This window comes from Nesoenas mayeri (assembly GCF_963082525.1).
Source record: "Nesoenas mayeri genome assembly, chromosome: 17".
NCBI lineage: Eukaryota > Metazoa > Chordata > Aves > Columbiformes > Columbidae > Nesoenas > Nesoenas mayeri.
The window spans coordinates 8,616,354-8,634,092 of record NC_137565.1 but is presented as its reverse complement, the minus strand read 5'-3'; the positions used below and the strand labels follow the sequence as shown (position 1 = coordinate 8,634,092).

Sequence of the window (17,739 nt, the reverse complement as noted above, 5' to 3'; positions counted from 1 at the left end):
AGTACTACTTCTGTTCTCAGAATTACATTGTCAGCCAGCTGGTGGACGAAGCAGGATTGTCCCCAGCCCCTGTGTTGTGATCATCAACATCATCAAGTCTTTACAGCCACACATGTAACAGCTGCAAAAACAAATCTGAAAAAGCTGAAATCAACACAGAGCTCCAGAGGCTGATTACGCTGAGGCAATTAACATGCAAAACAGTAAATGTCAGAGCCCTTCTGAGGAAGGTGTCAGGCTTTATCAAGAACAGCAGAAGTTGAAGTCAAACCATAACTTCCCCACTGAGTCAGGGTTTAAGAAAAGCCAGCTGCAAAGCCCACAACAGCAGTCACTCATCGGAGCTACGCAATGGAGGGGCTGGGTGAACAAGGAAGTGAACTCAAGAGAAGCCATCTCCTTCCCCAAACGAGTCCACAGGGAGAAGAAAAATGATCCAAGACATACAAAGACAACAGATAAAATTGCACCTGGCATAAATAAATATAAAAAGACTTAGGTACATTTTAGGAAAAAAAAAACAAAAACATTTAAGTTACTTCCATCCTGTTTGCAAAACTAAATACAAAGATGATTTTATGAAGGCAGACCTCAACCGATGTCTCTCAGCAACTTGACATTTGGTTTTGCCCTGGCTGATGTCACCCAGTAGCTTTATAAAAAGGCCTGAAAGGTCCTTCCAAGTGCCCCCCACAGGAGGGGGTGCCTGTGACATCACACAGCGGTCGGTGCTGGGGCCCACCCGCCCACCGCCCCAGCGCCAACCACCAGCGCCAGGGCAACCACCATGGTGCGTGGGCACACCACCTGCCACTACGCATGATGCCCGCCAGCACCGCCCCACGCAGCTCCCCCCAGCTCTCCCACCATGGATGATGTTGCGGTGCTTGGAAAGAAAGGCTACACCCTGAAGAAGGAGGTGGGAGAAGGCTCCTACGGCAAAGTGAAATGCGCCTACTGTGACCGGCTGAAATGCGAGGTGGCCATCAAGATAATAGACAAGAGGAAAACTCCGCGGGACTTCCTAGAAAGGTTTCTCCCAAGGGAAATAGAAGCTTTGAAACGTTTGCGCCACCCCTCAATCATCAAAACCTATGAGATTTTTGAGACATCATCTGGGAAAGTGTACATCGTGATGGAGCTGGGGAAAAAGGGAGACCTCCTGGATCACATCAAGCTTGAGGGGGCTATGAAAGAGGACGTCGCTCGCATCAAGTTTCAGCAGTTGGCTTCTGCCATCAAGCACTGCCATGACTTGGACTTTGCTCACAGGGACCTGAAATGTGAGAACATCCTTCTCGATGAACACCTCAACATCAAGCTGTCGGACTTCGGCTTTTCCAAGTACTTGTCTCGGGATGAAAATGGAAAACCTATCCTCAGCAAAACCTTCTGTGGGTCTGCTGCGTATGCAGCCCCCGAGGTGCTACAGGGCATTCCTTGTGACCCTCGGATTTCTGATATATGGAGCCTGGGTGTCATCCTGTATACAATGGTCTATGCTTTAATGCCATTTGATGATTCCAACGTCAAGAAAATGATCTGTGTTCAGAAACAACGCAGGATTCCCTTCCCCAGCTCACAACACGTGACCGTAGAGTGCAAGGACCTTATTTACCAACTGCTCCAGCCCGACGTGTCTCTGAGGATGCACATTGATCAAGTTTTGAAACACTCATGGCTGCAGAATCCAAAATCCAAAGTCTCCTCCCCTGTGCCAACTGCAAAAGAGGGTGAGTGTTCCCAAAAGCCACAAGAAGGAAAGCCTGAGCACAAGCAGTCACCCAAATCCCATTTTGCAAAAGGAAAAGGAGAGAAGGAAACGGATCCTCTCAAGGATGGTTGGTTTTAGCAATATCACAAAATCGGTCTAACCTGTGAACTGCTGGTGCTCAATTTCAGCTTCTCTGGTTCCTTTCAGCAATAGTCCTTGTCTTTTGCTTGACAAAGTATAGTAACAGAAGACACAGTACATCTGCTGAGGTGAATAAACAGCTTAACACTATTATTCTCAAAAGACCTGTCTCTGATATGGTTTAAGGGAATGAGAAGTTACTGTCAAAACACACTGGAAAGTTTCTTTCAATGCTGCTGACACTTAACAGCTCTTATGCTCACGGTTCTCAAGTCCCTGACTACACCAGCTGCGGAATTCACACGTGTATCAACCACATTTTGGATTCAGAAAGTAAGAAGGCAGGTTATTAGAAAGTGTGAACTGATGTCTGAAACTGTATGCATACTGTTTTCATACCAACTCTCCTGACAGGCCAACTGTACATTCAAGAGCATCAGTTTAAACACCGAAATTAAAGAGAAGCCCTCTAAAATTCTGGGTCATGTCTCAATATATACATGTTTATATCCCCTCTTCTGCAAAGTACAAAACCAAATAAGCTTGACAAGCTGGAATCAGTCCAGTTCAACCTTTTAGGAAGGCTTACCACATTTTATAAATAGACATATCTGTGCAGAAATGTATTTAAATGCATAGCCATCTTAAAAAGAGAAACATATCTTAAAAAAAAATTATCGCTGTTTTCCAAGAGTCCAGAATCTTCTCTGCCATTGCAGGAAGAACCTGTTGCTACAGAAGCCCTGTGCATCCCCCCCGTGCAGTTCAAAGGGAAGTAACACCACAGCAGGAGATACTCTGCTTCCAAAAAGCACACCACAGGCTCTTTTGGCTTCACAGTCTGGAGTAGCGCTGGTCCCAGATCTTGTAACCGCTGGTTTCCATTCTGGCAGCTGTATCTAGACACCGCTCGCTACCAACAGTTCACAACATCCTGCCCGCAGACAGCTGAGCACAGCCAGTTCACTATCGCCTTGCTGGTGACTGGAGCATTCAGAAGAAATCAGATGCCTTCCTTCTTTTAGGAAGCTGCAGTAAATTGTCTGTGATCGATGTAGTATCCTGAGAGACCGGTGTCTGAGACACTGTCCTAGATTGTGGGGTGCCTGTGGGTGTGTGAGGCCCACTTGCTGGGGTCTTGTAACCAGGAGTTCCTGTGTGGGCTGGGGAAGGAGTATAGCTGGCTCGCAGGGCTTTGTCGGTGTATTTACTTGCAGTCCTGTTTACTAGTCTTTGCAAAGCTGGTGACATTGCTGGGCTTAGTCCTTTTGGAGTGAGGCTGGAATAGAATGAACAGTTTTAAAAGATTTTACAGTAAAGATCTGCCATTTATCAGAAAGAGCATCAATACTTCTGCAAGTGCGCTCAGCATCCGCTTCCCCCACAGACCTGACCCACTGGCTGCAGAAGTCATTCTGCCTGCAGGGATGTGCATCTTGTCTCTCCAGAGAAGCGACAGAGAAACCTCCTGCATCCCTCCCAAGTCTGGGTGGCACCACCTGCCTTTTTCTTTGAGCCTGTTCTGTCCTTCCCATGATTTAGCCAAGCAAGCTTTGCAACGAGGCAGGACGCAGATGCAGATGCATTGCTGGGTGGCTGTGGGGCAGAGCAGCCATGCTGACAAAAGGGAGTATCAGGGGCAGCCACCAGACACCTTCCCTCAGCAATTAAGGTTTTTCACTTCCAAGAACTTTGACTGTACCTCTTCCTGCTTCTAGTACTCTTATCATTCCTCCCTATCTACATATGTTGATTTAAATCTCATCAGAAAATACCCATCCCCGGTTGCGCTGTCAGAACAGAAGTCTCACCTGGCCAAGTTTTCTGTGACTTTTCGAAGAGCCTCCTGCTTCTTTGCTCGGTTTTTAGCTGCCACTTCATTGGCCATCTTGAGTCCTAACCTCTCACGGCGCCCAGGCTCCAGGATCTAGAAATGCATCACACAGTTCTCTCACCAAGGTACTCATGAGTGCTGCATAAATGAGTCAAAGCACCTTCACAGCTGGATTCCAGCCCACAGGGTCCCAAACCAGCGAGAAGTGGGGTCAGCCCACAGCTCTCTGCTGCTACATAAAAGCCAGAGAGGACACAGAGGGATCTTCAACCTGCCTTAGCGAGTAACAAAAATGGTAAAACCAGTTCAGTGAAGGAAGCAGCCATTACCTCTGGCATTTCCTCCTGCTGTCTGTCCTAGACAAACAACGTCACCTGTGTCTTGCCCTGCCTGGCCTGTACCCAGCCAGCTCTCAGGCAAACACAGACATTGCCAAACAGCAGGAGAACCAGTCAAGGGCTTCAGAGTCTGACAAAACAGAGGCACATACAGCAAATTATACCCTTCTTAAACTAAGAGTCTGAGACAGCTCACATTCAATGACACCAGCAGGAGACAGGTAGCATGCAGGGTCAGGAGCCATTAACAAAGCCAAAGAGCCTTTTCTACTCTCAAATGATACACCTACCCCAGGCTGTGACAGCCAGAAGATCAAGACAGAGGGAAATCCTACAATTTCTACCCATTCATACATTAAAATCAGGGAAATCGGGCGTCTCTTCAGCTTCCTCTGAAAGCTCCTCTGTCTGGGCCCATCATCAAATATTGAGTCTCACTCTTCTGCCAACAGTGTGTTCCACCTCAGGTGTCTCCACCAAGTAGCTTTCATGTGGAGCCACGTTCTCCTCCACCCTCCAAGCAGAATGCAGATTATTAGTCTCAAGGGCTGGGAACACAGCCCAGAGATGTGTCACACTCCCACAACAATGTTCATCTATTAGTTACTCACTTGCCTTTCCCTTAGTCCTTGCACCCCAAAAAGAATGACATGCTGACTCCTGACATGAAATACCTTGAAGGCTGGTCCAGGTGTTCTCTCCACATACGGCGTTTCTGACCCTTCTATACGCAAAGGGGTACTTTCAATTTCACCCCATGTCATAAAAGGAGACTCGTTCACACCTAAAATCAAATTTTAAAAGTCATGCTCATGCAAGACATTTGAATATTCATTCACCACAAAAAAAATCCAGAGAAGCAAATTATGAAATGCAGCAAATTCATCAGCACACAAAGGAACCCCTCCACTGCAGAGGAAATTGCAGCCAACGTTAAATAGTAATATATGCTGCCCATTAAGAGGGCACAACCTTAAACTCACAGGATCTCCTGTGGCTGTGTCACCCTCTAGGTTACAATACCCAAGCAGTGTCCTTTCCATGTATTTATTCTTCCATTTGGCAAGCTTTTGCCTAGTGACACTTTCATTTTTTCCTCTATGGCATTAGTCTTCCCCTCTGTTATTGTATGAAAACTTCAACACACAGAACTATTTATAAGCAGGGAAATGGGCAGAGGACTTAAGATACATGTAATAGCCAAATGCACCCTCGGTTCATCATTGAGGGTACAGAACAGCAACTGCACCTCATCTAACAGCTACAACTGCAGAATAGATTCTAAGAGCGTGATTCAGTCACTGGCTAGAAAAAGGTTTGGAAAAGGCATTTACAATGGAGAAAGGAGCTGCGCTCCAAATGCCACCTACAGGCTTTCCGGAGGAAAACCCTCAGTGTGTTCACCTCTTAGCATAGTAACTAAAGACAGGGAAACATGTTGGCTGGTGAAGAACATTTCAACTGGAAGAAAAATAAACAGCTTGTTCTAACTGAAAGTATCCTGCACTGTACCAAAGTGTGTGCAGTAGCAGCCCTCTTACATGAGGAAAAAGTAACAAGAAGAAAACCTTCTTACCAGGGGCAGGAGAGGGGGTAGCCACAAATCCATATCCATTCACTTTTGGAGACTCTTGGGGTATCAGTTCTTTCCCATCTGGTCCTACTTTGCCTTGTTTGTACTGAAATAAAAAGGGCAATGCCATTCATGTGGAGACAGGTGTGAGTCAGCTGTATATAACAGCACACGCACGGTTCTCCTGGTTGATGAACAACACTGGAGGGCAGAGTCTAACAAGGGTTTAGTCAGAAAAGTCAAATTATCCAACCTGAGCATTGAGGGCTGCAGCTTGTTGGAGCTGCGACTTGCTCACAGCTTGGCAAAACGGGTCCTTCACAAAACGGGTGTTTCGATGGACAACTTCCCTGGGCTTCTTAAATACATCATCCTTGTCAGGTACACCTGGCAACACAAAATTTTTAAGAAAGGGCTCCGGTAACATCAGGCAGTGTGCACTATGACACCACGCATTCCTACACAACACCGAATCCATCAGTGATCACAGTGTCTATCTCTAGCAATTTAAATCTGCACTGGATACATGCTTTGTAACACCTGAAATCTATAAATTAAGATCAGATTTTATATATATATATTTTTAAGGAAACAGTGAACAAGACTTTACTATACTTCACTGGTTTGTAGAAATTATCAAATGTACATTTACAGCCAAAAAGAAAACTGCATTTACAAAACGATGTCGCTTTCTACAGCAACCAAGGGACCAATGAGCCCAAGGAGCACTCTGAGCAGAAACAAAGAAATAATAAAGATGACAAGAAAGTGCTCATAAATAAGACCAAACCAGAAAGAGCTTTTGGTCCTGAAAATAAGTACTTCTATCTAACATAAGACATACAATGAGCTTCTCAATGACAAATAGAACAGAATCAAAGTTTGTAATCAGTGGCAAAGGTGCAAGGTCCAAATCAAAAAAAGGAGAAAAAAGAAAGAAAACACCTTTTTAAACAACTTCACATATCTGAGCTTCACAGCAGAAAAAGCACAGTACTATCAGTAAGCTGCTCAGTCACCTACAGTAGTGCTGTAAGCCCCGTTTGGAGTCATTCCCCCGCTCCTGAGCGACCCACGCATCTCACCTGTCGGATAATACATGAGGGTGTTTCGAGCTGTGTACTCCCAGGTCTCCAGTCCAGCTTTCACATTCTCCAGAGCTTGCTGCTCTGCTGAAGGAAGTGCCAAGTTGTCATTAAGTCGCTGAAAGGGCAATGGAAAACATTTAAAAGAAGGAAAAAAAGGTCTGAAACAGACTACTGTGATCTTTTTATTGGCTATACCCAACTTGGGGAGCTCAATCACTAGCTCAGCTACCTGCCCGAGCACGCTTTGCACCTGGCATGGCACAAGCACTCTCTCTGACAAGTGGCATTTGAGAAACTATCCTGTCCCCAGCTGAGCTTGCAAACAACAACCTCATATGACATTCTGGTATAAAATGAAGTGAGAACTAAAGAATTAGCTTCTCAGAAAGATTATGACTTGTTTATTACATCTTGTGACAACACTTGTGATGGCTCCAACTTTTTCTGGTTTTTCTCTACTATTCAAAATTCAAACGAGGCATTCATGGCTAAACAAGAGAAGAGCAACATATGACACATATCATATAAAGGCAGTCTACAAGGCTTCTGCACGTAACCTTGGCAGAACATTTGTACCATCGCAGACTCATGGAAACTCTATTAGCTGAGGCAAGCAGTTAACAAAAGAACAGACACTCCTCAAAAATTATGGAGTTTTCAGACATTTCCACAGGCCGTACAGGTAGGAAAGCATTTGATGTATTCACATTATTACTTTCATGCTGTTACCAGCATAGGACTGTCACTGATATCAACAAGAAACTAACAGAACGCAGTCAGCCACTGGTAAATTACTCCATTTTAGAAACCTCGCACTAATTAAACTAGGCAATGACTGCCAGAAGCTATATATTAAAGGCTGATGTCTTTAGTAGGTGTCATCCATATACATTTAAATAGCAGTATTGTCACTGAACACATTAAATGAGGCATAGTGAAGCTGTCTGCTGCACAAACGGGCACGCTGGGCAGGGAAGTGCAAGGTCTGAGCAGAGTGCTGGCTGACGGGAAGGCACGCAACATCAGCACTGGAACAGCTCCGGCAATTTCATCTTGACCTGAAACAACCCTTGTGCTTTTGGAATGTTCTCCTGCTGCCTTTTAATTCTGCATGAAAGCATTCATGCAAAGAAGATGTGTAAGGAGCCACAAAGGGCTTTTTTATTGTAACAGACTCCAAGGGTTTGCATTAGCTAGGATAAAAATGTAACACTCACAACACCAGCAGTAAACATTCGTGTGTCAGTGCCAAACTTTGTTAAAAGGCACTGCAGCTCACGTCCAGCACTGACACATCTGGTAACAGTGCCAGCTGCTCACTGCTGATGGAGAAAGATTGACAGGGCAGCCCCAGAACAGTTCCTGCACCTCCCTCAGGGGCAGCTGAGGAAGACGGCACAGCCAGCCTTACTGTGTACAGTACCGCACTTCAGCTAAGTGGATTATTACGGATAATAAAAACAGAAGACTGAAGTAAAAAAGGCAATCTAACTGCAAATAATAAAAGGCTGACAGACAAACAACAGGAACTATTCTCAGCTGCTCTCCTTGGTATTGCTCTCGTGGAAGAGTGCCAAGAACTGCAATACTTGCACTTAGTGCAATGCTTCACAGTCTTAAAGCTTAGGAAGTGATGGATCCCCAGTGATTATGTCAACATGGTTGTTGTGTTACAGATGGGGAAAAAACAGGACTGCAAAAGGACGCACTGAGCTGCCACAGGGCCAGGAAACTCAGGCTTAGCTCAGATTTGGATGTGAACACCACATGCACCCACTATTCAAAATCAAGACCTTTCTATTTTTATTCAATAATATGAGTCATTCAACAGCCTAATACAATAGTTCCATGCTCAGAGGCAACAAATTCTCACCTATGTTAATAGCAGAGTTTAAAACCAAAAAGATAATAGACTACTCAATCTAGCAAGCAAGAAATACAATAAAATGGTGTTTCCCTGTGTGTCAGTTTGGGAGAGCAGAGACAGAGGTGAGCCCTTTCCCTACCTGCGCGTACTCCTCCTCTGCACTGTACAGCCAGGCGTGCTTGACTTTCTCCTTCTCTTTGGCCACTTCCATGATCTGCTCAAACGAAGCGTTATCCTCACTGGTGTGTTTTGCCAAGAAGCTGTCCAGATTGGGGAGCGCATCTTTATCATCTTTTTCTGCATCTCCTAGCCAGCGGAGGGAAGAAGCCTGAGAAAGGTTAATACTTCCCTCTCTATGAGAGAGCTGCACATAACTCTAAATCCCCTCTGACAGTGAGCCTTCCATGGACCCACTCACGATTAACACAAAGCTCGGTGAAAAAAAATACACACAGAATGGTACAATTAAAAAATTCTTTTTTGGAAGACATATAATCAACTTTCACAGAAAACCTTTTATGACGTTAATAGCTATTTGTGTTAAAGACAAAATGCCCAAGTGGCAAGCTGCTAGGAGACATCTTTTATGTACTATATGAATAGCTCTGCCCCTACAATCTTTGCTTTCTTACAGAATTAATTTCAAGTGACACAGGAAAAATATACTGCCTTCAAAGAGATAACCGAGTTAAAAATTTACACAGCCATTAAGAGATTCATAACTGAGAATTCACACACATGATGTAAACCATGATGTAGCATCAAGCTCAACTTCAAGAGTGACCATTTTCACCTACTAGAAGGTTGAAGGAAACTGCTTAAACATCTGCTAAATACCCCAAACCCTTACAGGGGACAGAGCTCACAAGAGTATTTTCCTGTTGCTGAAGAACTCAGCTAGAGAAACATTATTCTCCTACCTTCCTCTGCAGCTTTGATGCCAGCTTTGGATTTATTCCCCGGTGGAAGACCACCCGGATGCACTTCTGGGGTTTCAAAGGTGGCTGGAGTGACATCTGTGACAGAAAACAACAAAAAAAAGAGAGGCTCACTTGGTTGGGTGTCGAACAAGTCACAGGAAACATATCAAGAGAAAAACAACTCAATTTAAAAACTATGACTGCAAAATCTTCAGTTCTGTTTTCTCCTGCTGAGAAAAATTCACAGGATAGCCACAGCCCAATACATTTGCCGCCCTGTCTACAGCTTTAACCAACAGAAAAAACTATAATAAGGATTCAAAACACAGCTTGAGATCTTCTCACAGTACAATATTGCACATTACAGCGTGTAACATTTCCTAGAGAGCCAGAACTTGGCAAAAGATGCCCATAAGAAACGGTTATTCAATAGGTATTTTCTCCAAAATTATTACCTCAAGAAGGAATTAGACACCACCACAGAGAAATCCAGTATCAGCCATCAGATACCAGCTACTGCCCAGTCTGGTATACTAACTCACATGCAATGCCAATTTTGATTATTTAAGGTAAGAGTTGCCTGCAAAAAAGTTAGATAAACCAAAGCCACAGTATTAGGTATAAACCCCTTATGCCCCACTGAGCCGGTTCTTACAGGGTGCAGGTGTGTCCCTCGACGATTTGCCCAAGGATGAGCCAAACTTGATAGCAATTTGTCTCATTTTCTCCAAGTCACCGTTTTCTTCAGCCTCCAGATACTCCTTCTGCGCCCGCAACTTCTCCACGTCAGGAAAGAAGTCTCGCTGTATGATTTTCTCTAAGCCCTACAAACAGAAGGGCAGCTGTGAGGCCGCGCTGGGACACCTCGGAGAGCTGGGTCAGCCCAGGGCACACAGCCCACGGGCAGGGACGCGGGGCCCACGGGCAGGGACGCGGGGCCCACGGGCAGGGACGCGGGGCCCACGGGCAGGGACGCGGGGCCCACGGGCAGGGACGCGGGGCCCACGGGCTGGGACGCGGGGCCCACGGGCTGGGACGCGGGGCCCACGGGCTGGGACGCGGGGCCCACGGGCTGGGACGCGGGGCCCACGGGCTGGGACGCGGGGCCCACGGGCTGGGACGCGGGGCCCACGGGCTGGGACGCGGGGCCCACGGGCTGGGACGCCGGGCCCACGGGCTGGGACGCGGGGCCCACGGGCTGGGACGCCGGGCCCACGGGCAGGGACGCCGGGCCCACGGGCAGGGACGCCGGGCCCACGGGCTGGGACGCGGGGCCCACGGGCGCCTCGAGGCGCGGCCGGGCCGGCGGCAGCACACTGACCACTGGCGCCGTAGGAGCGGCCTCGGAACTGCCTCGTCCCCAGGCCCGAGCCGCGGTTCCGCCGGGCTGGGCCGGGCGCCGCTGGGCCCAAGTGCCCGGGGAGCGGGGACTCCGGCGCGGCCCGCCGGGCTCCGTGCCCCCCGCCCCCGGCCTACCTCGATGTAGGCCTCCTCATCCAGGATCTTCTTCGTGCGCCTCGGGGCTGGCGGAGTCACTTCCTTCCCCGTGGTCACGGCGGTGCCCGCGGCGGCAGCGGGGACCAGGGCACCGGAGGACGCGGCCGGAGCCGCCGCCGCCGCCGCCTCCATAGCGCCGGGAGCCCGGGCGGCGGCCGAGCGCCTTGACCCCCTCCAGCCGCCGTCGCGAACCCGACGTGCCGTGACGTCACGCCGGCGCGCCACGGGCAGCCGCAACGTCACGCACCCACCGCCCCCCCTCCCGAGAGAGACGCACGGATCCGTGCGCGCGGCGGCCAGCGCGCCCCCTGGCGGCGGGAGGCCCCGCGCGGTCCCGCTCCGTGCCCGCGGCGCCACCGCGGGGCCGACGTGGGGGCAGCCGCGGGGCGTTGGGCCTGTCCCCCGGCACCCCCGGGGCTCCCCGGGAACAGCCCGCGGGTTTATTGATCTCGCTGCGTTGCAGACCGCGGTCTGTGTTTGTCCGCGCTCGGGCCGCCTGCCCGGCACAGCGCGGGGCGGCGCTGCGGGAGCCACCACCGCAACCTGCCGGTCAGCGAACCCACCCCCAGAAACCACTCCAGATGCCACCGAGCTGCTGGAAATAGCAAACATTAATTTGCGGGGTATTTTGCAAATCTACAGCGGTAGAACAAGCACAGACGCCACCTGCACGGAGCACAGACGAGCAGGGCAGGCTCCCGTTGTCCCCAGGCGCACACGTATCCCCGCACGGCTCTGTCCCCGCGGGCTGTGGGCGGCGGGTTCTGCTGCAGCACCTGGGGGTCACGCGTGGTGAGCTGCTTGCCACGTGAACTGGGTTTGTAAGAGAAACTGGGACGTGAAAGTACCATGTCTGCCTTTACCTCTCCTCCTCCTCTGGGAATCACAGAGATTCCCTTTTGCATCATTAGCTCTTTGGGTTCCCGCCCCGCGGAACCCGCCAGCTACAGGAGATGGGTGCTCTTGGTGTTTGTCTGCTGAGACGCAGCTTATGAGCACTAACAGCGCTCCTCGGGGGGCTTCTTGGTGCCTTGGAGGAGCAGCGCTGAAGCAGATGCCCTCTTCTGGTGCCGCCACTTGGCCCGTCGATTTTTAAACCAAACCTAGAAAGTGCAAAACAAGAAAAGAACGACCCTGGTGTTTCATGTGTTATATGAAGGGGGCAGGCAGTTAAACTGATGGAGTGTAGAGTACAAGTTTTAGGATGCCGCAATACATTTCTTGATATAAAAGTGATACAATATATAATTAGTCCCTCCCTGGCATCCTGCTCACAGACATGTAAAAGCGCACAAGGGACCTGGGAGGCCCCAAATTCAAGTCACACAGATCACATAAATAAAGAATCTACACGTGAGGGCAGGGCATGGGCAGAATTGCGTGTGCCTGTGTGTTTATATAGGTGAATTGAGGAGAGATGGAGTGTGTGAGTTTACAAGACTGGATGCCAGAACAAAGCCCAGCAGAACTATTTTACACTGTTCCATCGCTTGCCAACCTAAACTGTGCTTTGTGAAATACCCAATAATGTTTTTTTAAAATGAGGCCCTGGGTCTGCAGCTCCCGGAATAGTCAGCGCAATGTCCCACTGTGTGCTCTCGAGGGGGCTGCAGGATCTCACCTCCACCCTCTCCTCCTTCAGGTGGATGCGGTTTGCCAGGTGCTCGCGGGTGATGACGTCCGGGTACTGGTTCTGATGGAAAAGCGTCTCCAGGGCCTGCAGCTGGTCCTCGGTGAAGATGGTGCGGTGCCGGCGCGTCCGGCGCTGGAGCTGATGGAAAGTCTGCTGCTCGCTCGGGTTCCCCTGGGGACCCTTGCAGACCCTAACAGCCGAGTGGAGAAGCCACATGGGCCAGGGGAACCGGGCGTCTGCAAGGGGAGAGCGGCAGCGTTAGGGGTGAGGGACTGAAACCCCATCTTGCTCAGGGCAGTTCAGGCACGAGTTGCACGTGTGATCAATGTGCAAGCCAGAGAAGGGCTTATGGCATCTCTTTGGGAGGGGTGTGCAGGCGGGGAGCACTGGCTGGCTTTTCCTTGTTTACTTGATGGTTGCACAATGGCCAGCTCCAGAAAATAGCTGGAAACTCACAGCCCGGCAAGGAGCTGTGTTTCAGTCCTGGCATGGAGGATTTCTGAACTTTCATTATGCTCTTGAACTATATTTTTAAGAGTTTGCTACTTTTGTTTGTTTGTTTTTCCCCTGAAGGACCAGTGGGGTTGCCCGGGGCCATCAGGGAGCACAGGCACAGGTCTACGCATGGACAATGTGACTTTGGAGCCCTACGCTCCATAGAGAACTTCACCTCTGGAAGCACCATCCCCTGAAGTGTTTTACACTAAAACAATAGTATCCAGCAATAAATAACACCTGCTGCTTTTGAACCCCTGGTAGCATAGCAGGTAAGAGTCTTGAGAGCCACGCTGAAATCGGAGCTCAGCTTGCTGGAGCTGGGGTCTGAGGCCACCATGGTGGCAGGACAGGTGCTATATTGTCACTCAATGCCCAGGTTTCCCCCCTCTCCAGTGCTTGCACCAGCCCCTCCATGAGCCCCGAACTGTGAATCAAACCCAAACACTCACCCAGCCAACTCGGCGAGTCCTGCAGGGAACGGGCGCTCGTGTGGGAACAGCAGCAGCAGCTGCAGCCTGTCCCTTCCAGCTCTTCTTCCTCCTCCTCCTCCTCCTGCAGGGAGCTGGCCGGGATGCTCTCCAGCTCACACAGCCCCTTGGGCGCGCAGTCCAAGATGCCCCGCAGGCACAGCGGGACCAGGACCTGGGGACTTGTCTCTGCTGGGCTGGAGAGGATGTCCTCGATGCTGAAGGAATATGGTTTCTTGAGGCCTCTCCTGCTGGCGTCGGCGTCAGACACCGGCTCTGAAGACATCGTTTGCCAGCTGCAGGAACGGGCAGCTCAGGCTGAGCAGGGTCAGCTCTGGAGTGAGGTCTCGCAAGGAAGAAGACAGCTTACGTAGCTTTTAAAATGGACCGACGAAGTCATCCAGGATCGCTGCTTTGTCTTGGAGTTTCAAGTGACTGTCATTCGTGCAGCCGAGTTTTTATTTTATAAATACATCCACTTTCTCTGCCTCTAACCTAGCTGCTTTATGACTGCAGCCACCCTAAACATATATATAGAGAGAGATATAATCCCTTTGGAAAGAAAACCGTAAACCCCCCTGTGAATAAAATAAATTCTAACTAATCTTGGCAGCTTTGTGAAGGGTTAGTGTGGATCTAAGATTTAGCTAATCCCACAAAAATGACTGGAGAAGGAAATCTGATTTCTCCATCTCGGGTGTAGATTTGAGGTGGTTATGATCTCCATTGTGCTGCCGCCTCCGATCCAGGGAAGGGGGAGGATAGCTGTTCCCAGCCCAGAAATGGACCAGAGGATTAGCTCCTTAAAAGAAGCAAATTATCCCTTTCTCTGGCCAAATGAAAGCTTTCCCATCAAAAGAGAGCTGTCATATCATACAATATAAGAGAGGAGAGAGTTCAGCTTAATAAAAAATCATTTTTAATGATAGCACAGCCTCTGGCTGTGCCAGAACTCTCTGTGAAAGTTGATTTATTTCCTGCTGAAAGCAGAGAAATTGTGTTTTTTCTCCTTCCCCTTTCCCCCACCTCCACTGCCCTAATCACGGTGATAATGCAGATGTTTTGCATGTATCCAGCATACTCTTTGCAAGGATTCAAAGTCCTTAATAAATTAGATTACTGGCAGCTCGTGGCAGTTCTGTGGCTTAGCTTAGCGGCATGCAGCCACCTCCTGTCCAGCTGAGCCGTACCCCTGCTTGCGTTGGGACGTGCAGGAGTGTTGCCCACGTGCGGGCAGCCTGGGCAGGAGCTGGTCTCCGAGCCCAGAGCAGCCAGGACGGCTCCCTGGGGCATCCAGGTGTCCCCAAAGCTTTGTCAGTCCAGTTCCCAACTTCTGTCCAGCAAGAGAAACTGCATCCCAGAGCAGTGACATGGGATGGCAGGGGACGCCTGGCAGCAAGGCCTGGCAGGTGCGATCCGTGGGACAAGAGAGGACATCTTCTGTCTTGAGTCTATAACTGAAATGAGTAGCTGGGATTAAAACAGAGAACCTGGGGTTGAGCTCAAGTTGCTTAGGAAAGTGTAAACCCAAGTTTTCCAGTGGTTTAAGCCAAGCTGGGTATCGAGGCTTCGGGAGTTCACGCAGGGAACGCTCTCCTGCTTGGTGTTTCTTTGCAGGGTGGAGAAGACTCCAGTCCCACTTGTGCAACACCAAAGGGACACACAGGTGAGTGCTGTGGAACCAAAGGGCGTCCTGGCACCTCATGGTTTGATAGAGAACAGCCCATCAACCCTGATGGCATCATGCGGAAAGGTGAGCCCATCTCCAGGAGAGCTCCTCTCAGTCCCTTGTCTTTTCTCCGTTCTGCCTGCCCATGCTCACCCAGCTGCTCTCTTAAAGCCAAGAAGAGATGTCCCGTAGCCTCACTACCTCTGACCCTCAAAGCTCTGTAAAATCTTACTTAAAACCAAACCACTATTTTTTTCTTTCATCCCTTTATTTGCCTCTCATTTCAGCTATGCTGATGGCATAACAGAAATTATGACCATGTTCTATGAATCTTCACTTATTTGCTGTAGGTTTGAGAGGAAGATACCTTTGTAGTGACCCAGTCTGGACATGTTCTCTGCTGCCCTGCCAAGGCATCAGCGTTCCAGAGAGGCACTGGGGATGCACAAACACCAGGGATCATCGCAAACTGCTCCCAGCTTTTATTCACATACCCAAATGCTGACACAGGAGGTGGATGTGGGACCAGATTTTGCGCCCCACACTGTGCCAGTCCAGAGGGACCGCAGCGCAGGTGAGCTGGGACATGGGGTGGGCAGGCACAGAATCTGACCCTTTCCTCTTTCAGCTATAATAATCATAGGACCGAAGCGGATTAATTCTCCTTCCCCATCCTTAACAAAGGACGCCTTTCCCTGGCCTCCCCTGCTCGTCCCTGCCTTCCCACCGCACATGCACTTAGCCTATTAGGATCTCTGCTGATTGCTTTCTTTCATTCCTCCCGTACCTTTCACTTCAGAAAATGGACTGGTAATACTTCTTTTATCAAAGAATTATGGGATTTAGGACCCAGATCTTACAAAGAGACTTTTGATAGCTGCTGGTAATCAAATCCCAATCGGCAGACACTTCTCTGCACCCTGTTACCAGGGAGGAATAAAGGAAAGGGATTATTGATGTTCTGTTTACTGAGCCTCCAAGAGATAGGATCGCTGGGCTATTTCATATTAGAAAAGGAAAGGAAAATAAAACAAGAAAGAAAAAAAACACAGACAAGGGAGGACAATATAGATATAGATAAAAAGAAAAGAAACAGGCTCTTATCATTTTCTTATTGGTTAAGGAGATTCCAAAGCCATTATAGAGGATTAGCAAAAAGGTTAATCTGCTTTAGCCATTCGTTTCTCAAAAGTGAATTTATAGGGTTTGAAAATCCTTCCTATGGTGAAACCAGAAAAAATCCCCCCCTCCCTCCGCTGCCCCTCCCTTCTGCAGGGAGATAAGGGGATGGGGATGTGAGCCTCAGAGACCCTAAATCACAGGAGCACCCTCCCTCGCCTTGCCCCTGCCTGGCCGCTGGCACCCATGGAAGCTCCGGTTTGGCAGCACTTTCCCTGGTTCCTCATAACCCATGTGGGGTGGCCGTGATGCTCAGGGAGCAGAGGAGAAGGTCCAAGGGATGTGAGCGTCCTCCTGCACTGCTCTGCGTTACCTGGGGTACGTCCCAGGCTGTTTCATTGGTTGATATTGGCAGCAGGCAGAGCAAACCTGGACTTGTGGTTGGATTTGGGCACCCGTGTTAATTTTAAAGCAGAACAAAGATGCTCACTGCTGGCAAATGTTGTCAGAAACTGCAGGCTGGGGTGTCTCTATCCCCAAGCACAGCGGTCACCCAGGGAGCCGCATCTCAGCATCCTCCTGGTCACTCAGCACAGACACGGGCCCATCCTAGCCCTGTTCTCCTGCACTGCCCGTGTCATCGCCTTGCCCAAGTGGCCAATATCCATCGCTCGCCCCTGTGCCACTGTGAGAAACAGCCCCAGGGAAAAACAATCCTTCAAGGTCAAAACCAGCCAGGAGCACTTTCTTGATAGCTGCTGGATGAGGTTCAGTGTGATGTGTTAGCTGGGAGTCATAACTACTTCAGTAAAGACACAGAATTCATAGACTGATAGAATGGTTTGGGTCAGAAGGGACCTTTAAATGTCATCTTAAAATTGTTCCTGTTGAAATAGTGCAATTCTGTGGCAACTGACAAAAAGAACCCAAATAAAATGATTTGGATTTGATGATAATTAACATCAAGTGCTGTAATAAATCTGTTTCTCTCTCCAAAGGCCATTCCATTCTGCAGGAAGAAGCGGAGTCCCTCCGCTGGCTGTTACTGGTAATATTAGGGGCGCTGGCTAAGAGGGGTGGTGCCCATGGCATAGCAGGAAGGCTGCAGGGACCAAACCTCCGCTGGTGCAGTCAGGCACGATGGAGAGAGACAACCGTTTCACTCTGAAGCATTTAACTTTGTATTTCACAGCTCTTAGAGCGAGCATCGCAGCTGCAGACAGCGCCAGCCTGCTCCTGTGCACCAGCTCCCCGGTTTTCAGCCCTCGTGGGGGTCTCTCTCGCTCTCCCCCTATAGAAACAGCTTCAGATGATGTTGGATTTTAATAGTTAATTTGCAACCTGCTGTGGATGTAGCGTCGTGTGCTGGTGGAGAAGGGGA

At 49.3% G+C, this 17,739-nt stretch overlaps 3 protein-coding genes across 3 annotated transcripts; 1 reads left to right on the top strand and 2 right to left on the bottom strand.

Moving 5' to 3' along the window:
* Window positions 1–226: 226 nt before the first annotated feature.
* On the top strand, window positions 227–1,852 carry TSSK2 (testis specific serine kinase 2; the record flags this gene model as incomplete). The annotated part of the gene is made up of 1 exon (XM_080354981.1): window positions 227–1,852. Exon 1 carries the CDS (start codon window positions 869–871, stop codon window positions 1,850–1,852), a length of 984 nt encoding a protein of 327 aa, XP_080211107.1. The 5' UTR covers window positions 227–868.
* A 564-nt stretch (window positions 1,853–2,416) lies between these two features.
* ESS2 (ess-2 splicing factor homolog) lies at window positions 2,417–11,169 on the bottom strand. Its single transcript, XM_080355283.1, has 10 exons — window positions 10,952–11,169; window positions 10,131–10,299; window positions 9,476–9,571; window positions 8,695–8,861; window positions 6,686–6,803; window positions 5,854–5,987; window positions 5,604–5,706; window positions 4,702–4,811; window positions 3,667–3,782; window positions 2,417–3,134 (listed from the first exon to the last, which is right to left on the bottom strand). Exons 1-10 carry the CDS (start codon window positions 11,102–11,104, stop codon window positions 2,849–2,851), a joined length of 1,452 nt encoding a protein of 483 aa, XP_080211409.1. The 5' UTR covers window positions 11,105–11,169; the 3' UTR covers window positions 2,417–2,848.
* Window positions 11,170–11,970: 801 nt separating this feature from the next.
* Window positions 11,971–13,856, bottom strand: GSC2 (goosecoid homeobox 2; the record flags this gene model as incomplete). Its single annotated transcript, XM_080354980.1, has 3 exons — window positions 11,971–12,075; window positions 12,594–12,841; window positions 13,553–13,856. 3 exons carry the CDS (start codon window positions 13,854–13,856, stop codon window positions 11,971–11,973), a joined length of 657 nt encoding a protein of 218 aa, XP_080211106.1.
* Window positions 13,857–17,739: the final 3,883 nt, after the last annotated feature.

What these genes read in the sequence shown, in the direction of transcription:
- ESS2 (XM_080355283.1), bottom strand. Translation starts at nt 11,104, where the DNA reads ATGGAGGCGGCGGCGGCGGCGGCTCCGGCCGCGTCCTCCGGTGCCCTG. An exon ending in GAGGGACACACCTGCACCCT is followed by an intron (nt 9,572 to 10,130) that starts GTAAGAACCGGC and finishes TTTCTGTCACAG; the next exon opens with ATGTCACTCCAGCCACCTTT. An exon ending in TACCCCCTCTCCTGCCCCTG is followed by an intron (nt 4,812 to 5,603) that starts GTAAGAAGGTTT and finishes ATTTGATTTTAG; the next exon opens with GTGTGAACGAGTCTCCTTTT.